Below are 24,772 nucleotides of genomic sequence, written 5' to 3'. Positions count from 1 at the left end.
GTGCACGTCCAGAGAATCCACGGACCATGGAGGTCGCATTTAGGGATGCTCAGGACGTCTGGGATCTGTGGGCAGTCCTGGGTGGCCTCCGGCGCCAGGGGGGCAGGGTCCCTTGTGGAAAGGCGCTTTGTCCTCACCAGAGCTGCAGTGCTGGAGAGGCCCTCGCCCAGTGAGGTTGCTCTTTTCCTAGCCCTGCAGGGCTTGGAACTGCCTTCGGCAGGGGGGTGTTGTTGGCCTTGGAGGGGTTGACAGTGGTAAGGGCCCCTCTGTCATAAGGCCTGCCGGAGACGCATGGCCCTCTGCCGGCGCATCTGTTTTTTAAAGGTCCGGCAGTGCAGGGAGGTCTCTATGACGTGCCCCTTGCCAAGGCAGAGAAGGCACTTGGAATGCCCACTGTTTGCAGGCATTCAGGTCGCATAGCAGGCACAGTGGCGTAAAGTGGAGTTGGCCATGTGGTTCAAAAGGGAATGCACGTGGCAGAGAGAAAAAAAGAAAAATAAGGGGAGGAAAATACCTGGAGGGCTTTTTGCTAGGATGGGAGGGAGAAAGAGGCGGCAGGCTTCTCTCTCCAGGGATTGGTAGGTGAAAGATGGGGGGGGGAGAATTAATTATATATATATATATATATATATATATATATAGAGAGAGAGAGAGAGAGAGAGAGAGAGAGAGAGAGATGGCGAAACAGATGGGTGATCAGAAAGTCCGCTCTGAGGTGGCTTGAAGAGCAGTCGGAAAGGAACTGAGGGACTGGGCAGGAGCCTCCCCGCTGTATGCTACCTGTGCAGGGGGCAGGGTGGGCTCCCGCCCACTCCATGGCACTGAGCTTTGGAAGTTTACTCTGATCAAGGCCTTGCACTCTGCAGCAAGCCCATAGGTGTGATTGCATAGAGACCACGAAGAAGAACACAGCAAGCCAATGACAGCCAGCACAGACAATACTGAAGATTATTATATAACTGTCTGACCTGATATGTTCTAGTTCCTTGTCATCTCCATTTTTTAACAAAAGACTCAGGAAAAGGTAAAAGGATTAGGAGAGACATCTGCCTAAGGTACTGGCAAACTGTCAGAGTAGACAGTACTGGATGTGATGACTTAAAAGGAAGTTTCATATGAAGACCATAACAGTATCCCACTGAATTAGAACTGCTGAACTTCAGGATAAGTCATGTGAGTTCTGTGATTTTTCACAGATTACAGTACAGAAGTTTCCGCTTTATACCAGTCTGGAATGAACTTCCTTTTCTTGCATGTGAAGGATACATTGGGAACAAACAGAAAGCCTTCTGCACATGAAATACTTATGTTTCCGAAGAAGTATTACAATATCATGGTAGTGTTCCAATTTATTTTGCTGCAACTCAGCTTTGTAATTTAACCATATTTGGATAAAATGTAAGTACAAAACAGAGTATCATAAATACCTATCTGTATAGTACTGGCCCACATCCTGCTTATTTTAGAGTTAACTAAGCTCACTGCTTTATGAGCTACCACTGGAATAAATAAAACTCTGAAAATTTTGCAAACATAAAAACTGCAAACTTCACCAACTGCTTAGTTTCCCTGATGAAAGATGCCATATTATATAGCATTTCAAATAGTCAAATTTTTAAAAAGACTATTCAAGATAATGTAGCATTCAAATAACATGATTAAAAGCAATTACAAGTAATATTAAATATTTATATCATCTATTTTTATTACCAAAAACAGCAAGATGATGCAGCAACTACATTTTTCTTTTCAAACATTTCATCTATTGGGCATAAAAGACAGTAAATCACGATCGTTGTGTCATCTAAGTGAGAAACAGGTTTCTTTTTAAAGCAGTAATTTGATAGTATGTTAAACTTTTGCATGAACTTTTATTAAGAACTAAGAACTTTTTTTAACATGTTACCAATGACTACTTGCTATCTATGAAAATCCTTCCATATTGTTTCAGTTTCTCTAACTTGTGAGGTACAGAATGCTGTAGGTGCAAGGCACTCAATGCTAAATTGGTCCTCTCAATCTGAAATCTATTGAGAAGAAAGCCAAACAATACTAAGAAGGAAGCCTTTACTTGCCCAGCTTGTATGCTCCAATCTTTATTTAAAAAAAGAATAGTAAGAAAGAGCCCATGAGTTCTCTCTCTGCTGAATACACGAGATAATGATTTCATTCAACAGATGTTAAACCATATACATACTGTATTTAATCACAGCAAAGATCCAAAAAGGAAAGTTAAGTAATGACAAACACACTGAACACATGGGAATGGCAACACAATTTATCACAGTTTCCTTCAATGTTTCTGACAGCAACTAAAACTGTTTCTGTTGTGTTAACAATTATTTCTGGATGTGCAAGTTTAACTCAAATGGTAGATTGCTCTTTCAGCTACAAAGCATTTCTTTACCACATCTGGTACTCAGGACTAGTTCCACTCATTCTTCTGCTTCCTTAACCAGGGGCTTTTCATCATAAAACCATCAACATTTGTTCTTACAATGCGTAATTAAAAGATACCCATATGTGACATAATAAAACACAATTAATTTTCCTCAACTTCTTCCCCATCCTCTTCTTCATCTTCTTCACCTTGGTCACCAGATTCAGTATCATCTTCATCTTCAACCTTTCAGAGAGAGGGGTGGGGGAATCAACATATTAACTGCTGAACTGAGCAGCAGATTCTTCAAGCTGGTAATTATTTGGGAGTACTTGCCAAACCATGGGTGTCAGGAGCCTTCTTAGAAGAGCCTTCTTCCCTCTTATGGGAGGATACACCTCTTTTGAGATGGTGCCTGCCTGTGTTCAGCACTGAGTAACAGTTTTTCATCAAAGCTATGGAATTTTCTTCATATGCAAATCTAATTAAACTTTAATACTGAATAATATCATTTATTTGAATGACAGTCCATGGATTCCTTCAACATATTCTACAGCTTTTGACAGTACTCAACAGGCATGAAAAAGAGCCTTACTGCAGCAGAACCCATGTTGTAAATGTAACAGTAAGCCCTTATATTGGATTCGGCAAATTATTGCCCAATTAGCTCGCAATGTGTAATTAGTAAATTATATGCATAAATTAAATTATAAATTATATTTATAGCAAGCTAGTTGATGGGTGGGAATCCCTCCCACAATGTCCTGGGAATAGGAAGGGGGAAGGGTTCCTGCTTGCTATGTGAACACTTAGCTTCAGAAGCTTTTCCTGATTCTGGGCTCTCTGTGGACATGAAAGCCCTTATGTATGATGCACAGAGACTATGAAGAACTGATGAAACTATCCTGGCAGATGAGCAAGCAGGATTTAAACTAGGTAGATACACAGTAGATTGCTGCTTTGTTATAGCTAATTTAAATAATATGCTAGGAGATCAGGTAGTACATTGTATGCAACAGTTGTATTTGATTCAGTTTCCCATGCTAGACTCTGGAACCAGTTAAATCTTCTAACTGCAGACAGAAGACTTCTTTTTTTATTATATGCTTACAGAACAACACCTGGATAAAGGTACAATGTTCCACAGATGGGCAACTAATTGGACCTGTGCTTGTCACAAAGGGAGTCAAACAAGGCTGCATTCTGCATTGTTTAATCTATATATAAATGCCATTGTTAAGAATCTTAACATCTGCAGCATTCCATGACCCTAAACTGGGTATAAAATCTATCTCCATCTTTTTAATGCAGATAATATTGTACTCTTATCCTAAACTAAAGCAGGCTTAAAAAAATTGCTGAAGGCATTCTCCAATTATTGTCATGAAGAACACCTGGCTGTTAATTACAATAAATCTAAAGTCATGGTGTTCTCTAGAAGTCACAGGGTCCAGAGATGCTCTATGGATAACCAACCATTTGAACAAGTTAAAGTCTTTAAATACCCTTGGAGTGCTTTTTCAATCAATAGGGTCTTAGTCAGGCCATCAGAATTATGTGGTGGAAAAGGCATCTCAAGAGTTTAAAATTCTGACATACTTTTTCTACACAAAGGAGGCAACTACATAGCATCAACACTTTTGTGCTAAACCTCTAGCACAGTTACATTATGAGGCCCAGATTTGTGTGGATCCATATATTAGAAATGTGGAAGTAGTTTAATCTAAGTTCCTGGGACAAATCTTTTTGGTTCCATATTGTGTTCCAAATGCCTTGCGGTTTCAGAAACTAACTTCCCTTACAAGTCTGGTGTAGGACACTTAATTTCTAGCTTCAGCTGTATTTAATCCCTACTGGCTTACTCTCTTTGATCTTGCAAGACTCCTGTGAGGGTGTTTGGATAAAGTGTGTCATCAAAAAAATTCACTTTTCTGATCTAATCATCACAGCATTTATTGAAGTTAAGAGTCAGCAAAGCAAAAGCCTTACTCAAATAACACCTATATGATATTGAACAACAGAACAATCTAGCTATTGCAAAAAATGCCCATGGTATGGTCATTTTTCACTTTGGTCTTCTAATTTAATGGCATTTATCTGGAAAATGTAACAGTTCTAAAATACAGGTGAGCTTTTACATAGGCAAGACTCAATATACTGCCCTTAGTATACTGAGGGTTAATTTAATAGATTCTCTTTGGGAAATGGCTTATGTCTATGTGGAGATGAAACAGTAGCTCATGTTCTATTATTTTGCAATTTTTACAAATAATTATGGACTGAGGTGACCTGATTCAATGAATAATCCAATAATTTTGGTACTACCATATAATATAAATCACAGAATGTTTTAAGGTAATTTTAGCTTCATACATTTTATTTGTTCTTATTTCTATATATTTATATTTTATATGCGAAGGCCTATGGCTGATGCAAATTAGGACTATTGTGCTGACTTGTTCTATCAATGAGTCCCTTAATGACAGTTTATTCTGTACAGGAGCCAACAGAAAGCCAGAGCAGCAGTTTAAGGAGGGGACTTGCTTGGTAGCAGAATGCTGGATAGGGATGAGATGGCCAAGCTAAGGTAACAGATGGGTAGAAAAAGGTAGTGGCTAGGCCAGAAACCAGGGGTTTCACAAAGGGGAAGAAAGGAATGGTCATATTTTTCCAATGTTTTACAAAGATATGAGTTAGCAACAGAGTATGCAGGAACGAAGCAAGGAATACAGGGAGGGAGCAAGAAAAAAGCAAAGGCTGTGTGCCTGTTCAACAGGATAGCTGGTTGTGTTGCCTAAAGATATGGAGGACGGGTTCCTACAATTAAACAGGATAACAGTGCATCAGTAACCATTCTGAAATTTAGAAGGAAAGATGAGGAGTTTAATCTTGGGCATATTCCATCAATCTACACTGAACCTGAACTGTCATAACATCTCTCCCTAATTAACTCTTACAGTACTTTCCGTGACTCTAGAATTACAAATAAAGTTAATTGAAGTTCAAATGGTTCAGCTTTGAGACTTAGGAAGTACATTTTGAACCTTTAAAATAGTATTGTTTCAATTTCAATAAATATTGGCAATATCTAAATTTGCCCAGGGAAAACTCAATGTAGAACTGTTTACACACAATGGTGGTAGAGGTTAGGTTTACAAATAGATATGATCCAATCAGTTTCAACTGTCTCTAAAAAGAATATGGACTAAATGCTGAACTGATTCCATCATTTTATATTAAAAATGTGGTAACACAGGAATGGTGCAGACAGATACTTGGAGCAACTGCTCAAACGGAATTAAGTCTTCCATTTACTTTCAATGAATGTACATCTTACCGGTTCTCCAAGCTCCTTCAGCTTATTCTTTAATGCAACTATCTTCTGATCTTGATCAGCCAGAAGAACCAGAAGGTCATCCTGCTCTTTTTTAGATTCTGCCACTTCCTGCTGCAATTTACTATTCTCATTTTGCAAAATAGCCACAGTACTATTGGATGAGTCCAGCTGCTGCTTCAGAGATACCTTTTCCTCACTGAGAGCTGTAATATCATTCTGGCAGGAAAAATAAGATAAAATATTACCAATGAACATGCATAAAATGCTGGGCATGCAGATGTGTGTGGCACACTCTTCACTGATGTATGTTTCAACAGCACTAGAATTCAACATTCTTTTAAGATAGGAAGTTATCTTTGATGTCTCATACAAAGAGTTTGTTTATAAGAGCAGGTTGCTTACCTGTAACTGATGTTCTTTGAGTGGCCATCTGTGCAGTCACACATATGGGTTCTGCGCCTATGCAGTGCCTTTGGCCGGAAAGATTAACAGCTAACGGTTTTTGGCGGGAACTCCGCTCCCCCTCCCCTCTAGCATTATATAAGGAGCAGAGTGTCCGCCATTTTCCAGTCTTTGAAAGACCGATGTTCACTCTCTTAATAAAGTTACTGTCATAATGGCAAAAAAGCCAAAAATTTCAGTGGTACGACAAATATCTAAAGAGATCCTAGCATTGAAGAGAAGGGAGTCGGACCACCCATGACACCAAGCGGGGTCGGCGGGTGGGTTGTGTGACTGCACAGATAGCCACTCGAAGAACATCAGTTACAGGTAAGCAACCTGCTCTTCTTTGTCGTGGCCTCTGTGCATCACACATATGGGTAGAATAACAAGCTTACCCAGACTTGGAGGAGGGAGGTGTCATCAGCGAAGAATAGAGAGAGGACAGCCCTGCCAAATGAGCAGTCTTGTCTGGCGCGGACTTCAAGTCTGTAGTGTCTGGCAAAGGTATATGGGGTAGCCCAAGTGGCAGCTCTGCAAACATCTTCCATTGGAACTCCCGATGCAAAAGCTGAAGAAGCAGCCACAGCCCTTGTAGAATGACCTCTTGGAGTAGATGGGAAGTCCAATTTAGCCAATTGGCAAGACAGCGCAATTCTGTGCACTATCCATTTGGAAAGTCGTTGTGAAGTGACTGGATAGCCCCGGTCGTGTTCTGAGTATTTAACAAAAAGTCTATTGGAGTGTTGAACAGATTCAGTTCTAGACCTATAAAAGGCTAAGCAATGACGAACATCCAGCATATGCAGAGATCTCTCTATCGGATTCGGAGGAGCTGGGAAGAACGCTGGCAAAACGATCTCCTGCTGCATGTGAAACAAGGTAGCAATTTTTGGAAGAAAAGACAGATCCAGCCATAGAACTACCTTTTCTTTATGAAATTCAAAAAAGGGGGGTCTACCCTAAGGGCGCAAAGTTCAGATGATCTATGGGCTGAAGTAATAGCTACTAGGAAAACAGTCTTCCATGAGACAAGGCGTAAATCGATTGTCGCCATGGGTTCGAAAGGTGGTCGGGTCAGTGCCTGCAAAACCACTGAAAGACTCCAAGTGGGCATTAAAGGCCTTATCATCGGATGGAGGTTACCCAATCCTCTCAAAAATCTTTTAATCAGAGGTTGAGAAAAAATAGAGAAACTTTGAACAGTTCCACGGTAGTGAGAAATCGCTGCTGTATATACTTTTATGGAAGAAGGTTTTAGTCCAGACTGATGCAATTCGAAGAGGAATGGAAGCATCTGCTGAATCGACGCCGATGACGCCAGAAATGAGTGAGATTCGGCAAAGCGGGAGAATCTACGCCATTTCGCTGCATACAACTTCCTAGTGGACGGTCTTAATGCAGATTCGAGAATATATAGCAGATCTGGATGTAAAGTCTGTGGAGTAAAGGTAGTGAGGATCACCGGTGGCGTCGACACCGGTGCAGTACATACAGTTATCAGATCCTCCAGGCAGTCAATTTCAGCGACAATAGGTCTGGGTGTCATATCGTGCCTCTCTCTTGAGTAACGAGACAAGGAAGGAGAGGGAGCTGAAGAAAATCTTCCCGAGAGATGTGAAGGAGAGTTGAGAACCATGGTTGGCACGGCCACCAGGGGGTTATCCGTAGCCCTGTGGCCCCTTCGTGAATAATCTTTGCCAACACTCTCATGATGAGGGGGATCAGCGGGAAAGCATAAAAAGTCAGGTTGGTCCAGGGGATCATGAAGGCGTCCCCGGACGACCCCTGTCCTATCCCCGCTCTGGAGCAATAGTTCATGCACACCTTGTCCTGTTGGGTGGCAAACAGGTCTATGTCCGGTGGACCCCAGAGGCGGAACAGTCTGTCGCAAACCCGATGGTCCAGTTCCCATTCGTGTGACCGCGACATATGTCTGCTCAAGAGGTCTGCCTCTACATTGTCCGTACCCACAAGATGTACTGCTGGAAGAGTGATACCTCTCGGTATGCACCAGTCCCAAATTTTGATGGACAGACGGGCTAGTTTCGGGAACCGGGTTCCCCCTTGCTTGTTCAAATAAAAGACTGTAGCCATGTTGTCCGAAGTTACCTGGACAACCTGATGAAGAAGCACGTCTTCGAACGATTGCAGGGCTTTGAAAACAGCAAGAAGTTCCAGAAAGTTGATGTGGTTCCTGGAATTCCTGGGACTCCACATCCCTCGGGTACGTTGTCCGGAGCAAATGGCTCCCCATCCAAGAAGAGACGCATTGGTACCGAGAGTCACTGTAAGGTACCGAGGCCAAAACGGAACACCGACATTCAAATTGGCTGGTTCTGTCCACCATGACAGGGACTGAAGAACGGAGGCTGGGAGCCGAATCTGTTTGGTAGGTGGATCTCTCTGTGGTCGGAACATTCCGTTGAAGAATAACTGAAGAGGACGTAGTCTGAGTCTGGCATGTGGAACCACAGCGATGGATGCAGCCATGTGTCCCAATAGACTTTGGATAGATCGGGTAGGGACAGTCCTTTCTTGTCGAATCCGAGAGATGCACTGAGTGATGACGTGCTGTCTGTCTTGAGGAAGAAAGGCTCTTGTCAAAGTAGAATCCAGCCGGGCTCCGATAAAGTTGATCGTCTGTGCAGAGATAAGAGAAGACTTCTGTTGATTAATACAGAGTCCAAGGTCTTGTAAAAGAGCACAAGTAATATCATCGGCAGACAATAGACCTGTCCTAGTGTCGGAAACCAACAACCAATCATCAAGGTATGGATATATCCGAATTCCACGTAGTCGAAGGTGTGCGCAAACAGGAGCCATACACTTCGTAAAAACTCTTGGTGCAGTGGCCAATCCAAACGGTAACACCTTGAATTTGTAGATCTCAGAGCCTACCGTGATACGAAGGAATCGCTTATGGTGTGGATGTATTGAAATATGAAAATAGGCATCCTTCAAGTCCAACGAGGCGAACCAATCCCCTCTCCCCAGCAACGGAAGTATATTTTGGAGCGTGGTCATCCAAAACTTCTTTGGTGTTATGGATTTATTGAGAGCTCTCAAGTCCAATATGGGTCGGAGAACCCCATCTCGTTTCGGGCCCGTAAAATATTTAGAATAGAATCCATGGAGTCCATCCGACAACGATAAGCGATGAACAGCTCCCTTAGTAAGGAGCTGGTGAATTTCATCCAGTAGTACCGAGGAGGCCGGTGTAAAACGGATAAAATTCGATGATGGAACAACGTCAAATTCAATTCTATAGCTGTGCTGGATAATGGATAACACCCATCCATCAGATGTAATGGACTCCCAAATGGGAAGTCGACTATTTAGTCGGTCCCCAAATGAGAGAGGGGAGGGTGAGGTTGGGAGAAGAGGAAAGGCTCGCACATCCCATCAGCGCTGTCATCGATCTGTGTCGAAACGACGGTGGCCCTGGTGGAAACGCTGGGATGGTTGCTGTCTGCGGCACTGTTGGCGTTGATGTGGTTGTTGTTGCCAAGGTTGGAATTGTTGGCGGTATTGCGGACGTGACCGTGACCACTTATGTCGGGGCTGGGACTGCACTTCCATACGCCGAGCTGTCATTCTGGATTCATGGATCTTTTTCAGTTTACTGTCCGTCCTCGCATTGAGGAGACCGGATCTGTCGAACGGCATCTCCTCAGTTCTCCACTTCATCTCTTCCGGAAAATTACAATTACGCAGCCAGGCATGTCTGTGGAGGGAAATGGCACCGACAAGCTACCTCAAATCAGAATCAATGTGGTGCCTAGCTGTGGAAAGCTGTTGCACCACCACCTGCATAGCTTCCTTAACAAAAGTTTTTGCCAACTCGCCCTGGTTGCCTGGGAAGGTGTCAATGATGGTATCTAGGCGCTGCATAAGGAAGTATTGATAGCGCACCAGGGTCGCCTCATAATTTGAAATTCGTAATTCGAGACCCAAAGCAGTGTACACCCGGCGGGCGAGGGAGTCAACTTTTCTTCCTTCCTTATCACAAGGCGAAGTGTGTCCACGTGCTTCTCGGCCCTGAGAGGATTCCACAACAACCGAATTTGGCTTGGGGTGACGGAGGAGGAAAGGGATGTCCTCCTCACGAACCCGATACGTGGATTCGTATTTACGTGAAGTCGGTTGTGGGTGGGCCAGGAGGTTCCATGGTTGAGTCATTGCCTGTCTCAGAGTCGTTATGAGTGGTAAGGTGATGGAGGTAGATCTTTTGCCCCTGACTACATCATAAAAACGGTCAGTGCTCGGCCCCGGTTGTTGGTGGGCTTCGATGTCGAGCGACCTCACCAGTCTGCCCATTAGCTCGTTGAAAGAGATATACGGTTCTTCAGGTGACCCCGGGCCTTGAGAAGTAACCGCTGCATCTGGCGAGGTCGAGTCAACCTCCGACTCATCAGATTCCATCCAGTAAGGGGATGGAGCACTGGAAGAGGAATCTCCTGGCGACTCTGATCTGCCGCTTTCTCTAGATGGAAACCTCGGGACGTCCCTTGGTGTAGAATGGAAACAATCCCGAGGAGGTGGCGGTGAAGATTGTCCTCTGGAAACCGGGTAATAGGCCACAGATTGGTACTCTTCCCGTCTCGGAGCGGAGGAGTATCGGGACTGGTACCAGTCATCAGATCTAGCATCTGAAGAGTGGCTCCTGCGGCTTCTCGGAGGAGAGATGGCGATGTCGGTATCCAGAGGGACGGGCGGCATTGGTGTAGGCGACCGAGGTCTCGGCGGGGAATCTCTTATTTCCCCATCCGAGATGGAACCATGCTGTGGATCCTGAAGAGGTTCGGCTACCAGTCAGCGCGGAGAGCCTGGTGGAGTAACCCTCATAGCCGCCTGGATGGTCGGGACCGAGGGGGTCGGTTCCGTGGCCGGAGTCGGGATCGAGGAGGCCACTGAACCCGAGTGGTGATGTTTTGCATGCTCGGGATTCCTCGATTTCTTAACCGGCTTGCCCGCCTTATCTTTCTTGGCCTTCTTATGCACAGGATGTTTGTCCGGATCACTGTGCTTTCGTTTCTCCTTTTGTTTCCTTGGAAGGGAAACGGGCTGATCGGTCATGCTGGAAGCACCTTCTTCCGAAGGGCGTGAGGGCGGAGCAATGGAGGAAGAGACTGGGCATTGCGGCAGATCGGCCTGAGTTGGGCGGCCTTCGGGGGGCTGTAGGGGGGCTTAGCCACCAGCTGGTCCAATTGGAGGAGAACCTGGTCCCACAAGAGCTTGTGGAGGTGGTTCTCCCGATTCTTCCTCGCCTGTTTGGAAAAGGCCAAACAATGGCTGCATTTATCTGTCCTGTGCCCTTCCCCCAGGCAAAGGAGGCACAGGTCATGCGGGTCCGTGGTGGGCATTTTGGAGCCGCACTTTCCGCACTTGCGGAACGCCGCTTGTTGCGCCATCGTAGAAAAATGAAGAAAGAAGATAGTAAAGCGGGAGAATAATATTTTTGGTTTTTTTTTATAGGAACAAGAGAGAGTAAGTGAAAAAGCAAGAACTGAGTGAAATACTAAGAGTAACAGGAACAAGGGAATACTAACTTGGTAAGAAAAGACAAATTTTTCAACAAGCGAGAAGGTAAGTAATGATCTAGGCGAGAGCGAAGCGGCACAAGGCACAACAAATGGCGGTCGCAAAGACTGGAAAATGGCGGACACTCTGCTCCTTATATAATGCTAGGGGAGAGGGGGAGCGGAGTTCCCGCCAAAAACTGTTAGCTGTTAATCTTTCCGGCCAAAGGCACTGTGCAGGCACAGAACCCATATGTGTGATGCACAGAGGCCATGAAGAAGAAAAACGATTACTGAAATTCATACCTGAAATTCAAACCCTGACCTACTTCTCTTAGTGTCCATTTTATTTAAACAATACAGGAACAAATCAAATATTGAAGCTAATTTAAGTAAGAAGCATCAAGATACTCTTCCCTCTAATCCTGAGCAGTGACACATGCTGTGCTACAGCTGTTTCCTCTTTGTAATAACAACCCTTTAATGCCCTATTCAAAGGATGTTTCTCTGATGTTCAAATTCAAGTACTTGGAATTAAATTAATAGATTAAATAATCTATTTAAATAGATCATAAATAGATCATAGATTAAAATAAGAACTTGCTCTTGGGTTACCTGGGATGGTTTAATCCATGAACAACTCCAAGTGGTGTTCTTCTGACAACAGGGAAACAATCTATAAATGCAGCATTCAAGGGTTGTTAATGAAAACAGTTGCTTAGACATCGCCCATACAGGGCAAACAAGTGGAAGGATGGTGATCTCCAGCATACATCAATAATGGAACATCTGCTGGGTTCCCTCTTTTGACATGCCAGGATAAGAGTGTCAGACTAAGAGATCTATGAGGCTACAATGCTGAACAGCAGCTTTCCTGCCAGGCTTTTGTGCAATTAGTCTCTACATGCAAGGCCTACCTACTGAAAAATTCCTTGTCAAGAAGTGATTATAAGTTGTAAGAGGAAATATGTAAAATGATTTGTAGCCACTAGCCACCCAAATGAACAACTGATTAAAAACTAACATAAGAAACTTTTCTGGAATTCTCATTTGAAGATTGTGTTAAGCCATTAGCCTTTGTATTCTTCCAGAAGCAAAAGAATATATATACACATGGGCACCCTAACTCTAAAATGGAAAGTCAAACAAGAATGAATCCATCAGTGAAGTAAAATAAAACTTAACTGAACCTTAAAACGATAGATGCAGTATGGTTTATTAGGAAGCAACTTTTAATTTTTTGTTGCTCTGTGAAACAAAGAACACTGAACATGAATAACAGCGGGCAAGGCATATTTTCAGACTAATATTTTTAATGAGATGGAATGATTCCATGAAGGAAGCCACCACCTTGAGCTTGCCAGAGCCAAGCAGGGCTGCCAAAGACAGGACATTCTGGAAGGATCATTGTAAGTCAGACAATTTGATGGTATGTAACAACCACATCAGTGATTTTTTGTATGACAAAGTATAGCTAATGCAACAGAGGATGGACTGTGCAGATATAGCTTAACACAAATACACTGACATATGAATAGGCCTTGGCTACCTATGGATGATACCAGATTGCTGAAACAGATAAGAGGATTATTACTCTTCCTTATAGCCTAACAAAATGATTCACAGACAAAAAGATACAACAAAAACCAATATTACTAGTTTCTGAAGCAGCTCTTGTTTTTCAGCCTGTAGTTTAATAATGTCTGTGGATTGCGACTTGTTTTGGGTCCTCAAGGTTTCAACTTCCTGTGTGGGGAAGAAAATAAATTCAGCTGCCAAGCCATTTGTATTGTTTGCAAATATAGCCATACCATAAAGAGAGATTGTTTGGGCATTTGGAGTTGCCATCAATATGCAAATAGTATGCAGCTCAAATTATAATTTTCATCAGCTATTACCAAGACTGCTGATGTTGTGAACCAGAGCCCCGAAACATAAGGGTCCAGATGGGGTTTAATATGCGGGGGGGGGAGCTGTGCATATACATGTGTGTAAAGTGAATTGTACTACTCAAGGCCTGTCATGACACAATAGGAACTCTTAAGGAACCTTGTCATCATGGTGTACAACAGACAGGACCTGAACATTTGGCAGGGGGGTGTATGGGACAAGACTTATGTGGCCCTACCTTATGAACAATAATATATTCAGAATACCTCATCCACTGATCAAAAATGTAGTTTGCTCCAGTTTCAAGCAGGAAGCCTCCTGACCAATTATCATAGACAAGCAACAGAAATGTCTTACCTTACATAGTTCACTATCAGCCTCAAGACCACTTGGTTTATTTGTTTGTGAAGACTGCTCTGTTGTTCCTCCTGCTAGTGGCAAAAGCTTCTGCAGGTATCAAATAACAACAAAAATTTTTCTTTTAAAAAGCACAAGCTTTTTTTAAGGGTCTTAGAATTCCTGAAACAACTCAGATTTCATTTAAAAAATCGGAAAAAATAGCTTTAGGTATGTCCTAGTACAAGAGCTTTAACTGTAGGTTAAATTATGAAATTACTTCCTGGTGTTAAGAAGTATGTTTCCTGTACTTGCATACTTCACTGCTGTGAATACTGGAAGCAAAACATAATTTATCCAGGTGACAGAATCCAGATATTTCACTAATGGTTGTTTTACTCTTTAGGCTAATTGTATTGTTGTAAACCCCAACAGCTCTTCAGAAATATTTTAACCCATTCTTAAACCAAGCCTGAACCATTTCACTATTGATGAATTGGCATATGAGCAGGCCTTTGTTTTGCCCTAAGTACCCTTTTTGCTTTGGCTGGAGAGAAGCAGCAGAAGAGGAGGAACTGGAGAAAAAAGTTCTTTCGTCACATTCCTACATCCACTTTGTTGATTAGAAAGGTGACCAAATTCCATTCAAATGGCCTGTTCTGCTGTTTAAGCAAGGCCTGATCTGGGGGTGGGGTGCTGGTTAGCCGGATTCCTTGTGTAGCAGGACACCGGGAGGTAGCTATGGTTCCTTTGTCATCAATTGCAAGTGGCTGCTCTTGCAAAATGGGTAAATGAAACCAAATCTGATCATGGGCAGGAAAAACTGATCCTGTTGCAGCCCCAAAGAATGCTCACATGCCCTCAAAAACTCATCTAGAGTGATATCTCTCAGAAGCTTCTGGGAAGGCACATATCCCATGTCATCCATTTGCTGAGCTAAAGGATGATCAGCAGTGCATGGGCCTTGGCTATGCTTGAACACTGCAGGCTCTGAGGCCAATTCTTCCCAATCAGATGCAGCAGGAACCCTTGGCTCACTGTTCTCAGTTTTCACAAACATGCTGTGTCATTATAGTTTGTTCTGTGTTTCTCCAGAAGGCTTGGAGCAATTCTTGCTATACCATGCCACATGAGCTGGCTGGGAGGAACTTCAGAATGCAATAACAGTAATCTTTATTCTTTTTGCTAAACTGGTGTCACTTTAAAACAATTATCATCTTGAAATACAGAACAGTTTTTAAAGAGGTCCCTGGACCTCAATAGCAGACTGATTCTTTTAAAAAGTACATTTAATTAAACAGTGGTTAGAGGATGTTCACATCCTGCTACAGGCGTGAAAAGTTATAGTAGAGGAAGGATTCAAATGTTTTAGATACTGATCCACTGTTTGGGGAATCTGTATACAAGCAATCAGAATTGCAGACTGTAAATATTATAATGGCTGCATTGCTTCCTTTACTGTAACATTATTCACAGAAATACTACAACTAATTCATCCATGAGTGATAACATCTCACAATTCAGGCAATGATATTCTAGGCATACTGAATCAGCAATTCATTTCAGTCTCATCAGTACACAAACCACCATTTTTAGTTATGGATTTTGTTTTCAGAAGTGGACTGAAAATATTGTAGCAAACAAATTTAAGTAGCTCTTTTTAATAAAAAACATTTTAAGCATGATCATAGGATCCAACAGTTAAGAACAGACTGTGATCTCTTGGTGATCCCTTGGTGGTGGTGGTGACAGTTCTATATCATCCATTTCCAAACTTTCTGGTCAGTTCATAGCATTTAAATTACCCAAACCAGGGTCAACTCAATCCTGCTTAGCTTCCAAGATTAATCAGGATAAGAAACTTCAGGCTATACAGAAACTGTATAGATGTCCCCCAACTTTGCCTATTTGGTGGGTGCTAACTGCTCTGAGGTCCTTCTTAGTTGTGGTGTCCAATTTGAGGAACTCCTGGTCTAGACATGCGTACAGCACTTATTTTACTTTATTTTACATTTCAGGTAAAATTTGACCAATTCTCTGCTGCCTGGCTTTTTGAAATGCCTGACACACTTAGAACTGCCTTTTTCAGTACTCATGCTTTTCTTTGTATTACCAGAAACTGACATGGTTTTACCTGCTGCTTTTATTTCATAAAATACTATTTTATGTAGTATTTATAAAATACTAAAATAAAATAAATACTAAAATAAATACTAAAATAAATACTAAAATAAAATAAAATACATAAATATAAAATAAAATACATAAAATTTTATGTAGTATTTATAAAATACTATTTTATGCAGCACACTATTGCTGCAGGGGATTAAGACAGAATGGGAATCTTATAAGCAAACAAATTCATTCATCTTGTGAGCCAAGGTCTTTCCCACTAGGCACCCTTTGTTAAGATGAAAGGACCATCCCCTTTTCCCTGATACCAAGAACATTTAGCCCAGCTTTGGATTAGGTAGAGAGAAGAAATCCTTTCCTGATGACTGTTCTATTCTACCCAAGAATGGACTGAAAGTTTCCAATCAGACTTGAACAGTAACAATTTGTGCTACTCACCAATGTTTCAATCAACGTATCCTTTTCCCTCAGCTGTTCCTGTAATAGTTCAAGCTTGTGTTTCCATTCTTCTATCTCTTCATGCAATTTACTGATTTCTTCTGGCTGAACACCATTCATTTGACCCACATCACTGTGGGAACTAAGATGCTGATTGTCTTTTCCTATTAATCAGATTTGGAAATGGCTTATTTGTAGTGGTCTGAACATAATTTTCAAAAACAATTCTTACCTCAAACTCATTTTAAAGCTTGTGTAGAAAGAATTGTACTGGCTGCTCCTCCAAGGTCATATAAACAAGCTTGGAGAAGGGGTTTGTGCTGGGGAGGGCAGCAGACCCCCACCATCAAGCTATAATATACCCTGCCCAGCTCATTAGCTTCCCCACCAAAATTGCTCATCTAGTCGCTTTCCAGAGTATGAGGAATGTGAAGGCAATTTTCATCTCTGTGTTTTTCCCACTGGGTATAGGATGCCGGTAGTCTGCCAAATTGGGAGGTTTACCAGCAGTCCCACTGTACTCGTAGACTGGAGGAGGTATTAGCTGAAGATAGACTGGTCAACTATTGATGCCTGTTGACTACTGAGATTCTTATTAATAATGATGGATTAGCTGGATCTTTTTCTGAATTTTTAAGGCACCTTTCTTCTTAAGGAAGAGTGCATACCAAGGATCAATTAATACACATTTGTTTTTATTTAGTTATATAATTTCTATTCTACATATTCACTAAAGAATATTCCCAGACCTTGAATATGCATTCTTATTTTGTAAAATTTAACACATACTTTGGTGGACTGAGAAATCTATTTTTTTAAAAAAAAAAACCCAATTCAGAAGACCTTCCAAGACTTACAATGCTAGCTGATGATTTACAGGTTCCTGGAATAATACTTAAAAATCAACAGGTTTTTCCTCAGAGATATATACATTTTTGGTGAAAGGAACTGAAAGGAACCTCTCATCACTTTGTAAGCACATGTTTCTTTCAGTCAGAGGTCAAAAGCATAGAAGCAAATCTAGTTTAGACTTTGAAATTCATATTTTACCATGTCAAGAGCCTTTCCTATTTATATCTGGTTAGATGATTAGGAACAACTGGAAAGGCAGCAGGAGACACATTGTTCAAATACAAAGAGATGGTAAGGATAGGCATGTACAAATTTCTTCTTAGCTTCTGAGAAAAATATGGAAGGATGGCATTATAGCCAAGAAATGCAACTGATGTTAGTTAGCTATTATTTCAAGTAAATACAGGCTTTTCTGAGAACATCTCTCATCCTCTCCAAAAGAAGAGTAACACTTCTGTCCCATGCTTGAGAGAGGAAAAGGCACAGCCAGCAATGAATTTTTGCTGGGCTGCTTTTAACCGATCTGCAGACTCAGACCAGATCTGACAAAACTGATGATCTGTTGTGAATTTGAGTGTAATAATTGCAGAAAAGGGATATATAAATGAACATGACCTGAGCACACACTCACAGCCCCAGTTGTTGGAGAGGGACAATACTCCTGGCCCAGATGATGTCTGGAGTCTATTTAAAGGCCTGCCCTCTAGGGCAGTGTCCTTGGACGGCTGCAAAAGGGAGTTTCTTGTTCAATGCAGAGTGGTGTGGGTGGGGGCCTCTTGTCTGAAGGTCCTGGGTCAGATTTTAATTGGGCCGGAGTCCAATGGTCAGCATTAGATAGAATCTAATCATACTCGCATTTTATTATACCGATTGTGTCGGGGAGCAAAAGGGTGTCCCTATAAAGGTGATCACGGGTAGGAGGAAGTATGGTGCTTAGAGGGTGACATACCAGCAAAGGAGAAGGGGGAACAAATGTTTGGTGGCTATTCTCTCTTCTGGTCAGCCTCCAGACCTGCCAAACCCTGGCAGCCTTATCAACCTGCCCCCAGGCATGCTGGTACTACTGTTGAATGAACCTCTCTCACCCATGATTATGGATGAGGGGGCCAACCTGGCTTGTATCACAGAGACCTAGAGGGAGGGAGAGGGAGGAGTAGCCCTCTCTCAGTTGTTCTCCCCTGGGTATTTTGTTCAGCACTCACATTGCCTGGGCGGGCAGTCTGACCATCATCTATAGAATTTCTCTTCCTCTTTCAAGACTCCCTGGTCACTTGAGAGCAGGTCTTGAGTTTTTATATCTTGCACTGGGATTATGAGACAGATTAGGATTTTTGTTGTGTACCGCCCACCCAGCTATACAGCTAACTCCCTGTCTGAGCTTATGGAAATGATCTTGGATCTAGTATTGAGGACCTGTTGGTTCTAGGAGACTTCAACATCTACACTGAGGACGTTTTGTCCAAGACAGCTCTGGATTTCATGGCTGCTATGACAACCATGGGGTTGTCTCAACATGTCACTGGTCCATTGCATATAAAAGTTCACACTCTAGCCCTGATTTTCTTGACTGGATATGGGGTGATCTGGAAGTGGAGGAATTAACATCAATCCCTTTGTCATGGTCAAATCACTTCCTTTTGAGGTTTAGCCTTTCAGCCCCCTGCAAGGGTGGGGGACCTATTAGAATGGTCTGCCCCTGCAGGCTGATGGATCCAAATAGTTTCCAGAGGGCTCTGGTGTGTTTCCGGTTGATATGGCTGGTGCTTCTGTGGAAGCCCAGGTCACTCTGCGGAATATGGAAATGGCCCATGCAGTTGACACTATTACACCCAAGCATCCTCTTTCCTTATGTGGAGTCCATATAGCCCTGTGGTATACACTAGAGCTGAGGTTGATGAAACAGGTGGGAAAATGGCTGGAGCACAGATGCAGAAAGACTTGTGATGAATCCAACAGAGCATGGCTTAGAGCTCATTATTGAGCCTATGTCGTGGTGGAGAGGGGGCAAAGAAAGCTTATTTTTCTGTCTCCATTGCATCTTCTCAGTGCTGTCCAGCGGAGCTGTTTTGAGTGGTTCGGGGCTCTTACAAACCAACCCTGTGAAAGAGGTTGATGACGCATTGTGAATCTGCACAGCACTTTGAGGGTAAAGTCGCTCAGATGCATCAGGAGTTGACTCCATAGTTGATGCAATTCCTCTGGCTGAAGCATTCAGCACACCATCTGGTCCAAGTTTATTGGATGAGTGGTGGTAACACAAAGAACACTGCCTTTTATGCAGTGGCACCCTGACTCTGGAACAAGTTCCCCAGGGAGGTCCACCTGATGCCTTCTTTACAGTCTTTTAGGTGCTAGGTGAAAATCTTTTTATTTTGACAGTATTTTAATTATTAACTTGTTTTATTTATTCATTTATTTAATTTAGAAAATTTCTATGCTGCCCCATTCGCCAAAGCCTCTGGGCAGCTCACAAGACATCAATTAAAATATAATACATTAAAAATATAAAACGAATTAACAATATAAAATAGCATTTTAACTGTCAATGTCATTACTGGGATGCATCTATATTGGTTTCAATGTTTTTTTATTTGTAATTGTTGTTTTATACTGTATTTTAATCTGTATTTTATTCTATTTTGTATTTTTTAAATATTTTGTTGCTGTAACCCACCCAGGGAACCATATGGCTACTGGGGCAGGGGTTAGAAATTTGATAAATAATAAAGTAAGGCATATCATCAAGCTGAAATTCAGAGATACACTTAAAAGTCATTCTGTTTCATTGTTCTCCACAATGCCTATCCATCCACTCCTTCTCCTCTGTCCTTTTTCAGACTCCTAAAACTCTAGGGTGACACTTCTACATCTTTACAACTTCAGCCTTGACAATCCAAATGTTTATTTTCTATCTCCTCTAAGTAACTGCTTTACTCCCACCATTCCATCTTGCTTTCCTGCTTGACCCTCTAAACATGACCTTGAATCTCCAATGATCAAAGGATTTTCTCCATCCAACCACAATACCCCTAATAAAACCACTTAGAGTTATTCCATGGGCACTGAGCAGAGCAGGGGTTTGGGCCCAATGACCTTCTCAGCCCCTTCCAATTCTACCATTCTATGGTTTTATAAACCAACACATATATAAATAACGTGCCATCTGTCTCTTCAAACAAGCTGCAAAATGTAATCTGAAACTCCATAGCATGCAAATTTGCAGCACCTGAATGCAACAGCAATTATGGAAGAAACTGTTAGCAGTACTACCTAGCTGTACTTTAAGGAGATTATATTGGTCCTTATGCTGCTGGATTTGTGCCACTTGTTGGGTGACCGCTGTCTGCAACTGTTCATTCTGTGCTTTTAAAGTTTCTACTTGTTTCCTCAATTCTTCAAGTTCTTGATCCTTTAAAATAAAATAGAATGTCGTTAATGCAAGCCTATATTAGTTCCTTTACATGGAATTACATATTACATTCTATTAATATATTTATTTTGCTTAGGAAAGAAACAACAAGATGTTAAAGAACTATGGACATTTTACCCATAAATATGCTTAGATGATTTCCTCCTCAAATACGTATCATCTCTCCAAAGTTGCAACTGTCAGCACATAGCTACTGTTAGGGATGAAAAGCAGCTTGGGTGGGGAGTGGTTATAGGCAGAGGGGGAAAAAGTGTGCATGAGAAGAACTAAACACTCTCCCTTGTACCATGGTCCAATCCATACAGTCCTTCCCCAGGGCTAGTTTTCTTTACAGGAAGTGGCAGGTTCTTATCCACATGGCTAAATAGTGTGCTTAATGTAACATGGCTTCTGGTTCTCTCTGTCTTCCTAAATATATAGTGGGCTCACTAGAATAAATGCAATGAATTTACCAAGATTTAACTTACCTGTACTCTAATAACATTTTTATAGTGTGTCACTATGTTGTCATGTTGTTCTAATGTTTTTTTCACTTCTTCTTCCTTTTTATCTTCTTCTGTAGACTTATAAACTGCCTTTGTTAGAACACCTATGAAAGAATTCTTAATTTTGTTAGACAGTGTAAGGCAATTTTTGTAGCATTTTGAACACCTGTAATGATTATGGAGTTTAAGGGTCAATAATATTATGGCTTCTATCTTGACAAGAAACAAGAAAACATGGTCATTAGTATGGAAAAACAATATCCGCTCCCTATATAGGCAATTATTTAGCAATCTAAAGTAAGAAAATACCTAGAATCCCTAGTTTCTAGCAACAATAACACTGAAATAATTCTGAGTTTCTGTATTACTGTGCTGATGAAAATATAAAATCACTGTTCACTAATTCCATCCAATATTTCAGGAAAGCACACTAAAATAGATTTCAAGTTTTTTGGTTATGTTACTATTGTTTTTGTTTGTATTTTATTTTCTGGGTTGCCTCTTAATATCTTTCCTTAGCTTTGTATCATTGGAGTGTTCTCACTTTTGTTTAAGAATCTTCCTTTGTTTTTAACATTCTAGCACCTCCTTAAGACATGTTCATTTTGTTTTATCCAAGGATCCCTTGTTCCCTTTTCCTTCCCTCCAAATACTTGTTTATTAAATTTGTTTAAAAGCCTCCCATTAGCATCATTCTCTCTGGGTGGCCATTACAATATAAAATCAACAAATAGCATTAATAAAATACAATAAAATATAAGAAACAAACAGAATAAAACCACAATAAAATAGTTAATTAAATAAAACATAAATTAATTAGGAACTAGTGTATTGATATAAATAGTCTAGAAGGTGCTAAAGGTGCAGGAACAGGCAGCCAGTGCAGCTAATGGAGGACAGGTGTGATATGTTCATGAGAAATGGATACAAGCAATTTTGTCCTTGAAATGCCAAGCAAACTTGTTGCAGTGGGCTGTCAAGCACTCAACAGGATCTTTTGGGGGGTTCACAGGTAAAAGGACCCAAACCCACCTGGAAAAGCGCTGCTAGTTGGCATTCCAAGGATGTGATCAGGCAGTATAAAAGCTTTCTTAGCTGCCTTGATCACCATGGAATAGGCTCAATAATGAGCTCTAAGCCATGTTCGATTGGATTCATCCTGTTTCCCACCACCTGCACTTTTGTCATCTCCCAGTTTGCTTCATCACCCTCTAGTCCTGCTGCATAACAGGGTGCTGGACAGGCTCTGCAAGGGGAGAGAGGATGCTTAGGAGTGATCATGTCAACCATCTGAGTCATCTCCATGTTCCACCGGGCAACTTGTGCTTCAACAGGAGCACCAGCCATGTCAGCCAGATAATCCTCCAGAGCTCTCAGGAATATATCCGGATCCATCAAACTCTGGGAACAGACCAACGTAACAGGTCCCCCACCCCTGCAGAAGGGAAAGGGGGCTGAAAATTCAAACCTCAAAAGGAAGTGATCAGACCATGACAAGGTGGTTAAAGAAGAACCCCTGACCATCAGATCACCATCTTCCTGCCCAATTGAGAAAACCAGATCAAAAGTGTGTGAAAAGAAAAAAAAAAGTCTTTTTCTCTACCTATGTACTGTAAACCTGTATGCCTGTTCTATTTTTATTTTTTGTACAATGCCTAGTAATTTTAGAAGCTTTGTAAATCAGAACCATCCATTTCAGCAGATGTATTTATTTACAGCATTTTTTCTACTTTCCAGGGGAATTGTCTGCTGAAGCAGCTCATTTGAATAGGCAAAAGAAATAAGCCCTGCCATTAGTCTTACAAACTAAAATGTTAAGACAAATTAGGGAAGGGGAGACAAAGACTGATAAGTTTCCCAAGGACTGAATGAAATGGTGAACTACAGGGACAGGCTGATCTTACTTTGCTGGAGTTCTTGCTTGAATTAGTCTTTTGATCCTTTGGTCAGTGGATGAGTTCTTAGCCCTTCCTTCTGTAGCCCCAGGGCAGTGGGACCAGAGTGTTTTTTTCTGGCAGGGAAGCAGACCAGTCAGTGCTCCCTGCTGCTGCTTGTCTGGGTGATGAACGGACTAAATTGGTCACCTCCTGTTACTTAATGTTACTCCTGTAAATTAGGGTGTGCAGGAGTAACATCACACCCTTTTACATAACAACACATTTTACAATTAAGTATATATCATGATAAAAAGGGAATGGCAGAATACGTGCTTAGATGCAGAAAGGAATGAAATATGCCCTGAATTCCAAACAATTGAAACAGCTTTGCCTCCTACCTGAAGTAGGTTTACTGAGTTAGGCAGGTTGCTTACCTATAACTGTCATTCTTCAAGTGGCCATCTGTGCATCACACATATGAGTGCTGTGCCTGTGCAGTGCCTGTAGCCAGGAAGATTCAAAAGCTTAACAGTTTTGGCAGGAACTCCGCCCCACCCCCACAGTATAAAAAGGTGGAGTGCCCTCCATTTCCCCCGTCTACTGAAGACCGACCATTCACTCCCAAGTAGAGGCTGCAAGCACTACACATTCATATCATAATTAAATGTGCTCTCAATGAGGCACATGAGGTAAATATGGAAACATGCAATTGCATAGCCAAGCTGATCAATAAACCCGGTCACCGACACCGAGTGGGGCTGGCGGGTGGCTTTTGTAAATGCACAGATGGCCACTCAAAGAATGACAGTTACATGGAAGCAACCTGCCTTTCTTCATCGTGGCCTCTGTGCATCACACATATGGTGATTAGTAACCTTACTAACATCTGGAGGGGTGATGGTGTCATCATTGAAGAGGACTGCGCAGCCGAAGGGGCAGTCTAGGCGATAATGCTTGGCAAACATGCAAGGGGTAGTCCAGGTGGCCGCTTTGCAAATGTCATGTAGTGGAATGCCAGCAGAGAAGGCAGGAGAGGCCGCAAAAGCTCTTGTGGAATGGCCTCTGGGCATTATAGGCAACTCTAACTTGGAGAGCAGATAAGAAAGCTCAATGGTTTGGACGATCCATTTAGAGAGCCTTTCAGACCCGATCGGGGAGCTCTTGTCATGCTCAGAATATTTGATGAAGAGACATTTCATGTTCCTAAAGGACTCAGTCTGGGATTGATAAAAAGCTAGGCAATGACGAACATCAAGCAAATGTAATGAGCGTTCCACTGAAGTCGAAGGCATAGAAAAGAAAGACAGTAAGACAATGTCCTGATTGACATGGAATGACGAAACAACCTTTGGCAGGAAAGCCGGGTCAGTGCAGAGAACAACTTTCTCCTTGTGGAAGTTGAGGTAAGGGGGGTCGATACGAAGAGCACAAAGTTCACTAGTCCTCCTGGCTGATGTGATGGCTACGAGGAAAGCTGTCTTTCAAGACAGTAGACGCAAGTTGGTAGTAGCTAAAGGCTTGAAAGGAGGCTTAGTGAGCGCTTCCAGAATGATGGAAAGGCTCCATGTCAGTATGACCGATCGAACCGGTGGCTGGAGATTCTGTAATCCTCTCAAGAAGCGTTGGACAAGGACATGGGAAAACACCGAAC

General features: G+C 42.0%; 1 protein-coding gene across 4 annotated transcripts in view; it reads right to left on the bottom strand.

The window, feature by feature from the left end:
• Positions 1–1,331: 1,331 nt before the first annotated feature.
• Positions 1,332–24,772, bottom strand: part of USO1 (USO1 vesicle transport factor) — a 79,142-nt gene continuing 55,701 nt past the window's right edge. For all 4 annotated transcript variants that reach the window (XM_044447395.1, XM_044447396.1, XM_044447397.1 and 1 more), the window contains 7 exons: positions 21,227–21,348; positions 20,600–20,738; positions 16,478–16,641; positions 13,928–14,017; positions 13,337–13,426; positions 5,718–5,933; positions 1,332–2,626 (listed from right to left, as the gene is read on the bottom strand). In XM_044447395.1, the coding sequence (XP_044303330.1) occupies positions 2,543–2,626; positions 5,718–5,933; positions 13,337–13,426; positions 13,928–14,017; positions 16,478–16,641; positions 20,600–20,738; positions 21,227–21,348 (905 nt within the window). In that variant the 3' untranslated portion in view covers positions 1,332–2,542. The remainder of the gene's footprint in view (positions 2,627–5,717; positions 5,934–13,336; positions 13,427–13,927; positions 14,018–16,477; positions 16,642–20,599; positions 20,739–21,226; positions 21,349–24,772) is intronic.

Source organism: Varanus komodoensis, unplaced genomic scaffold, assembly GCF_004798865.1.
Source record: "Varanus komodoensis strain SLA01 unplaced genomic scaffold, ASM479886v1 scaffold51, whole genome shotgun sequence".
NCBI classification, from domain to species: Eukaryota; Metazoa; Chordata; class Lepidosauria; order Squamata; family Varanidae; genus Varanus; species Varanus komodoensis.
The sequence above is the reverse complement of the archived record's forward strand: the minus strand, read 5'-3'. Positions and strand labels throughout refer to the sequence as shown.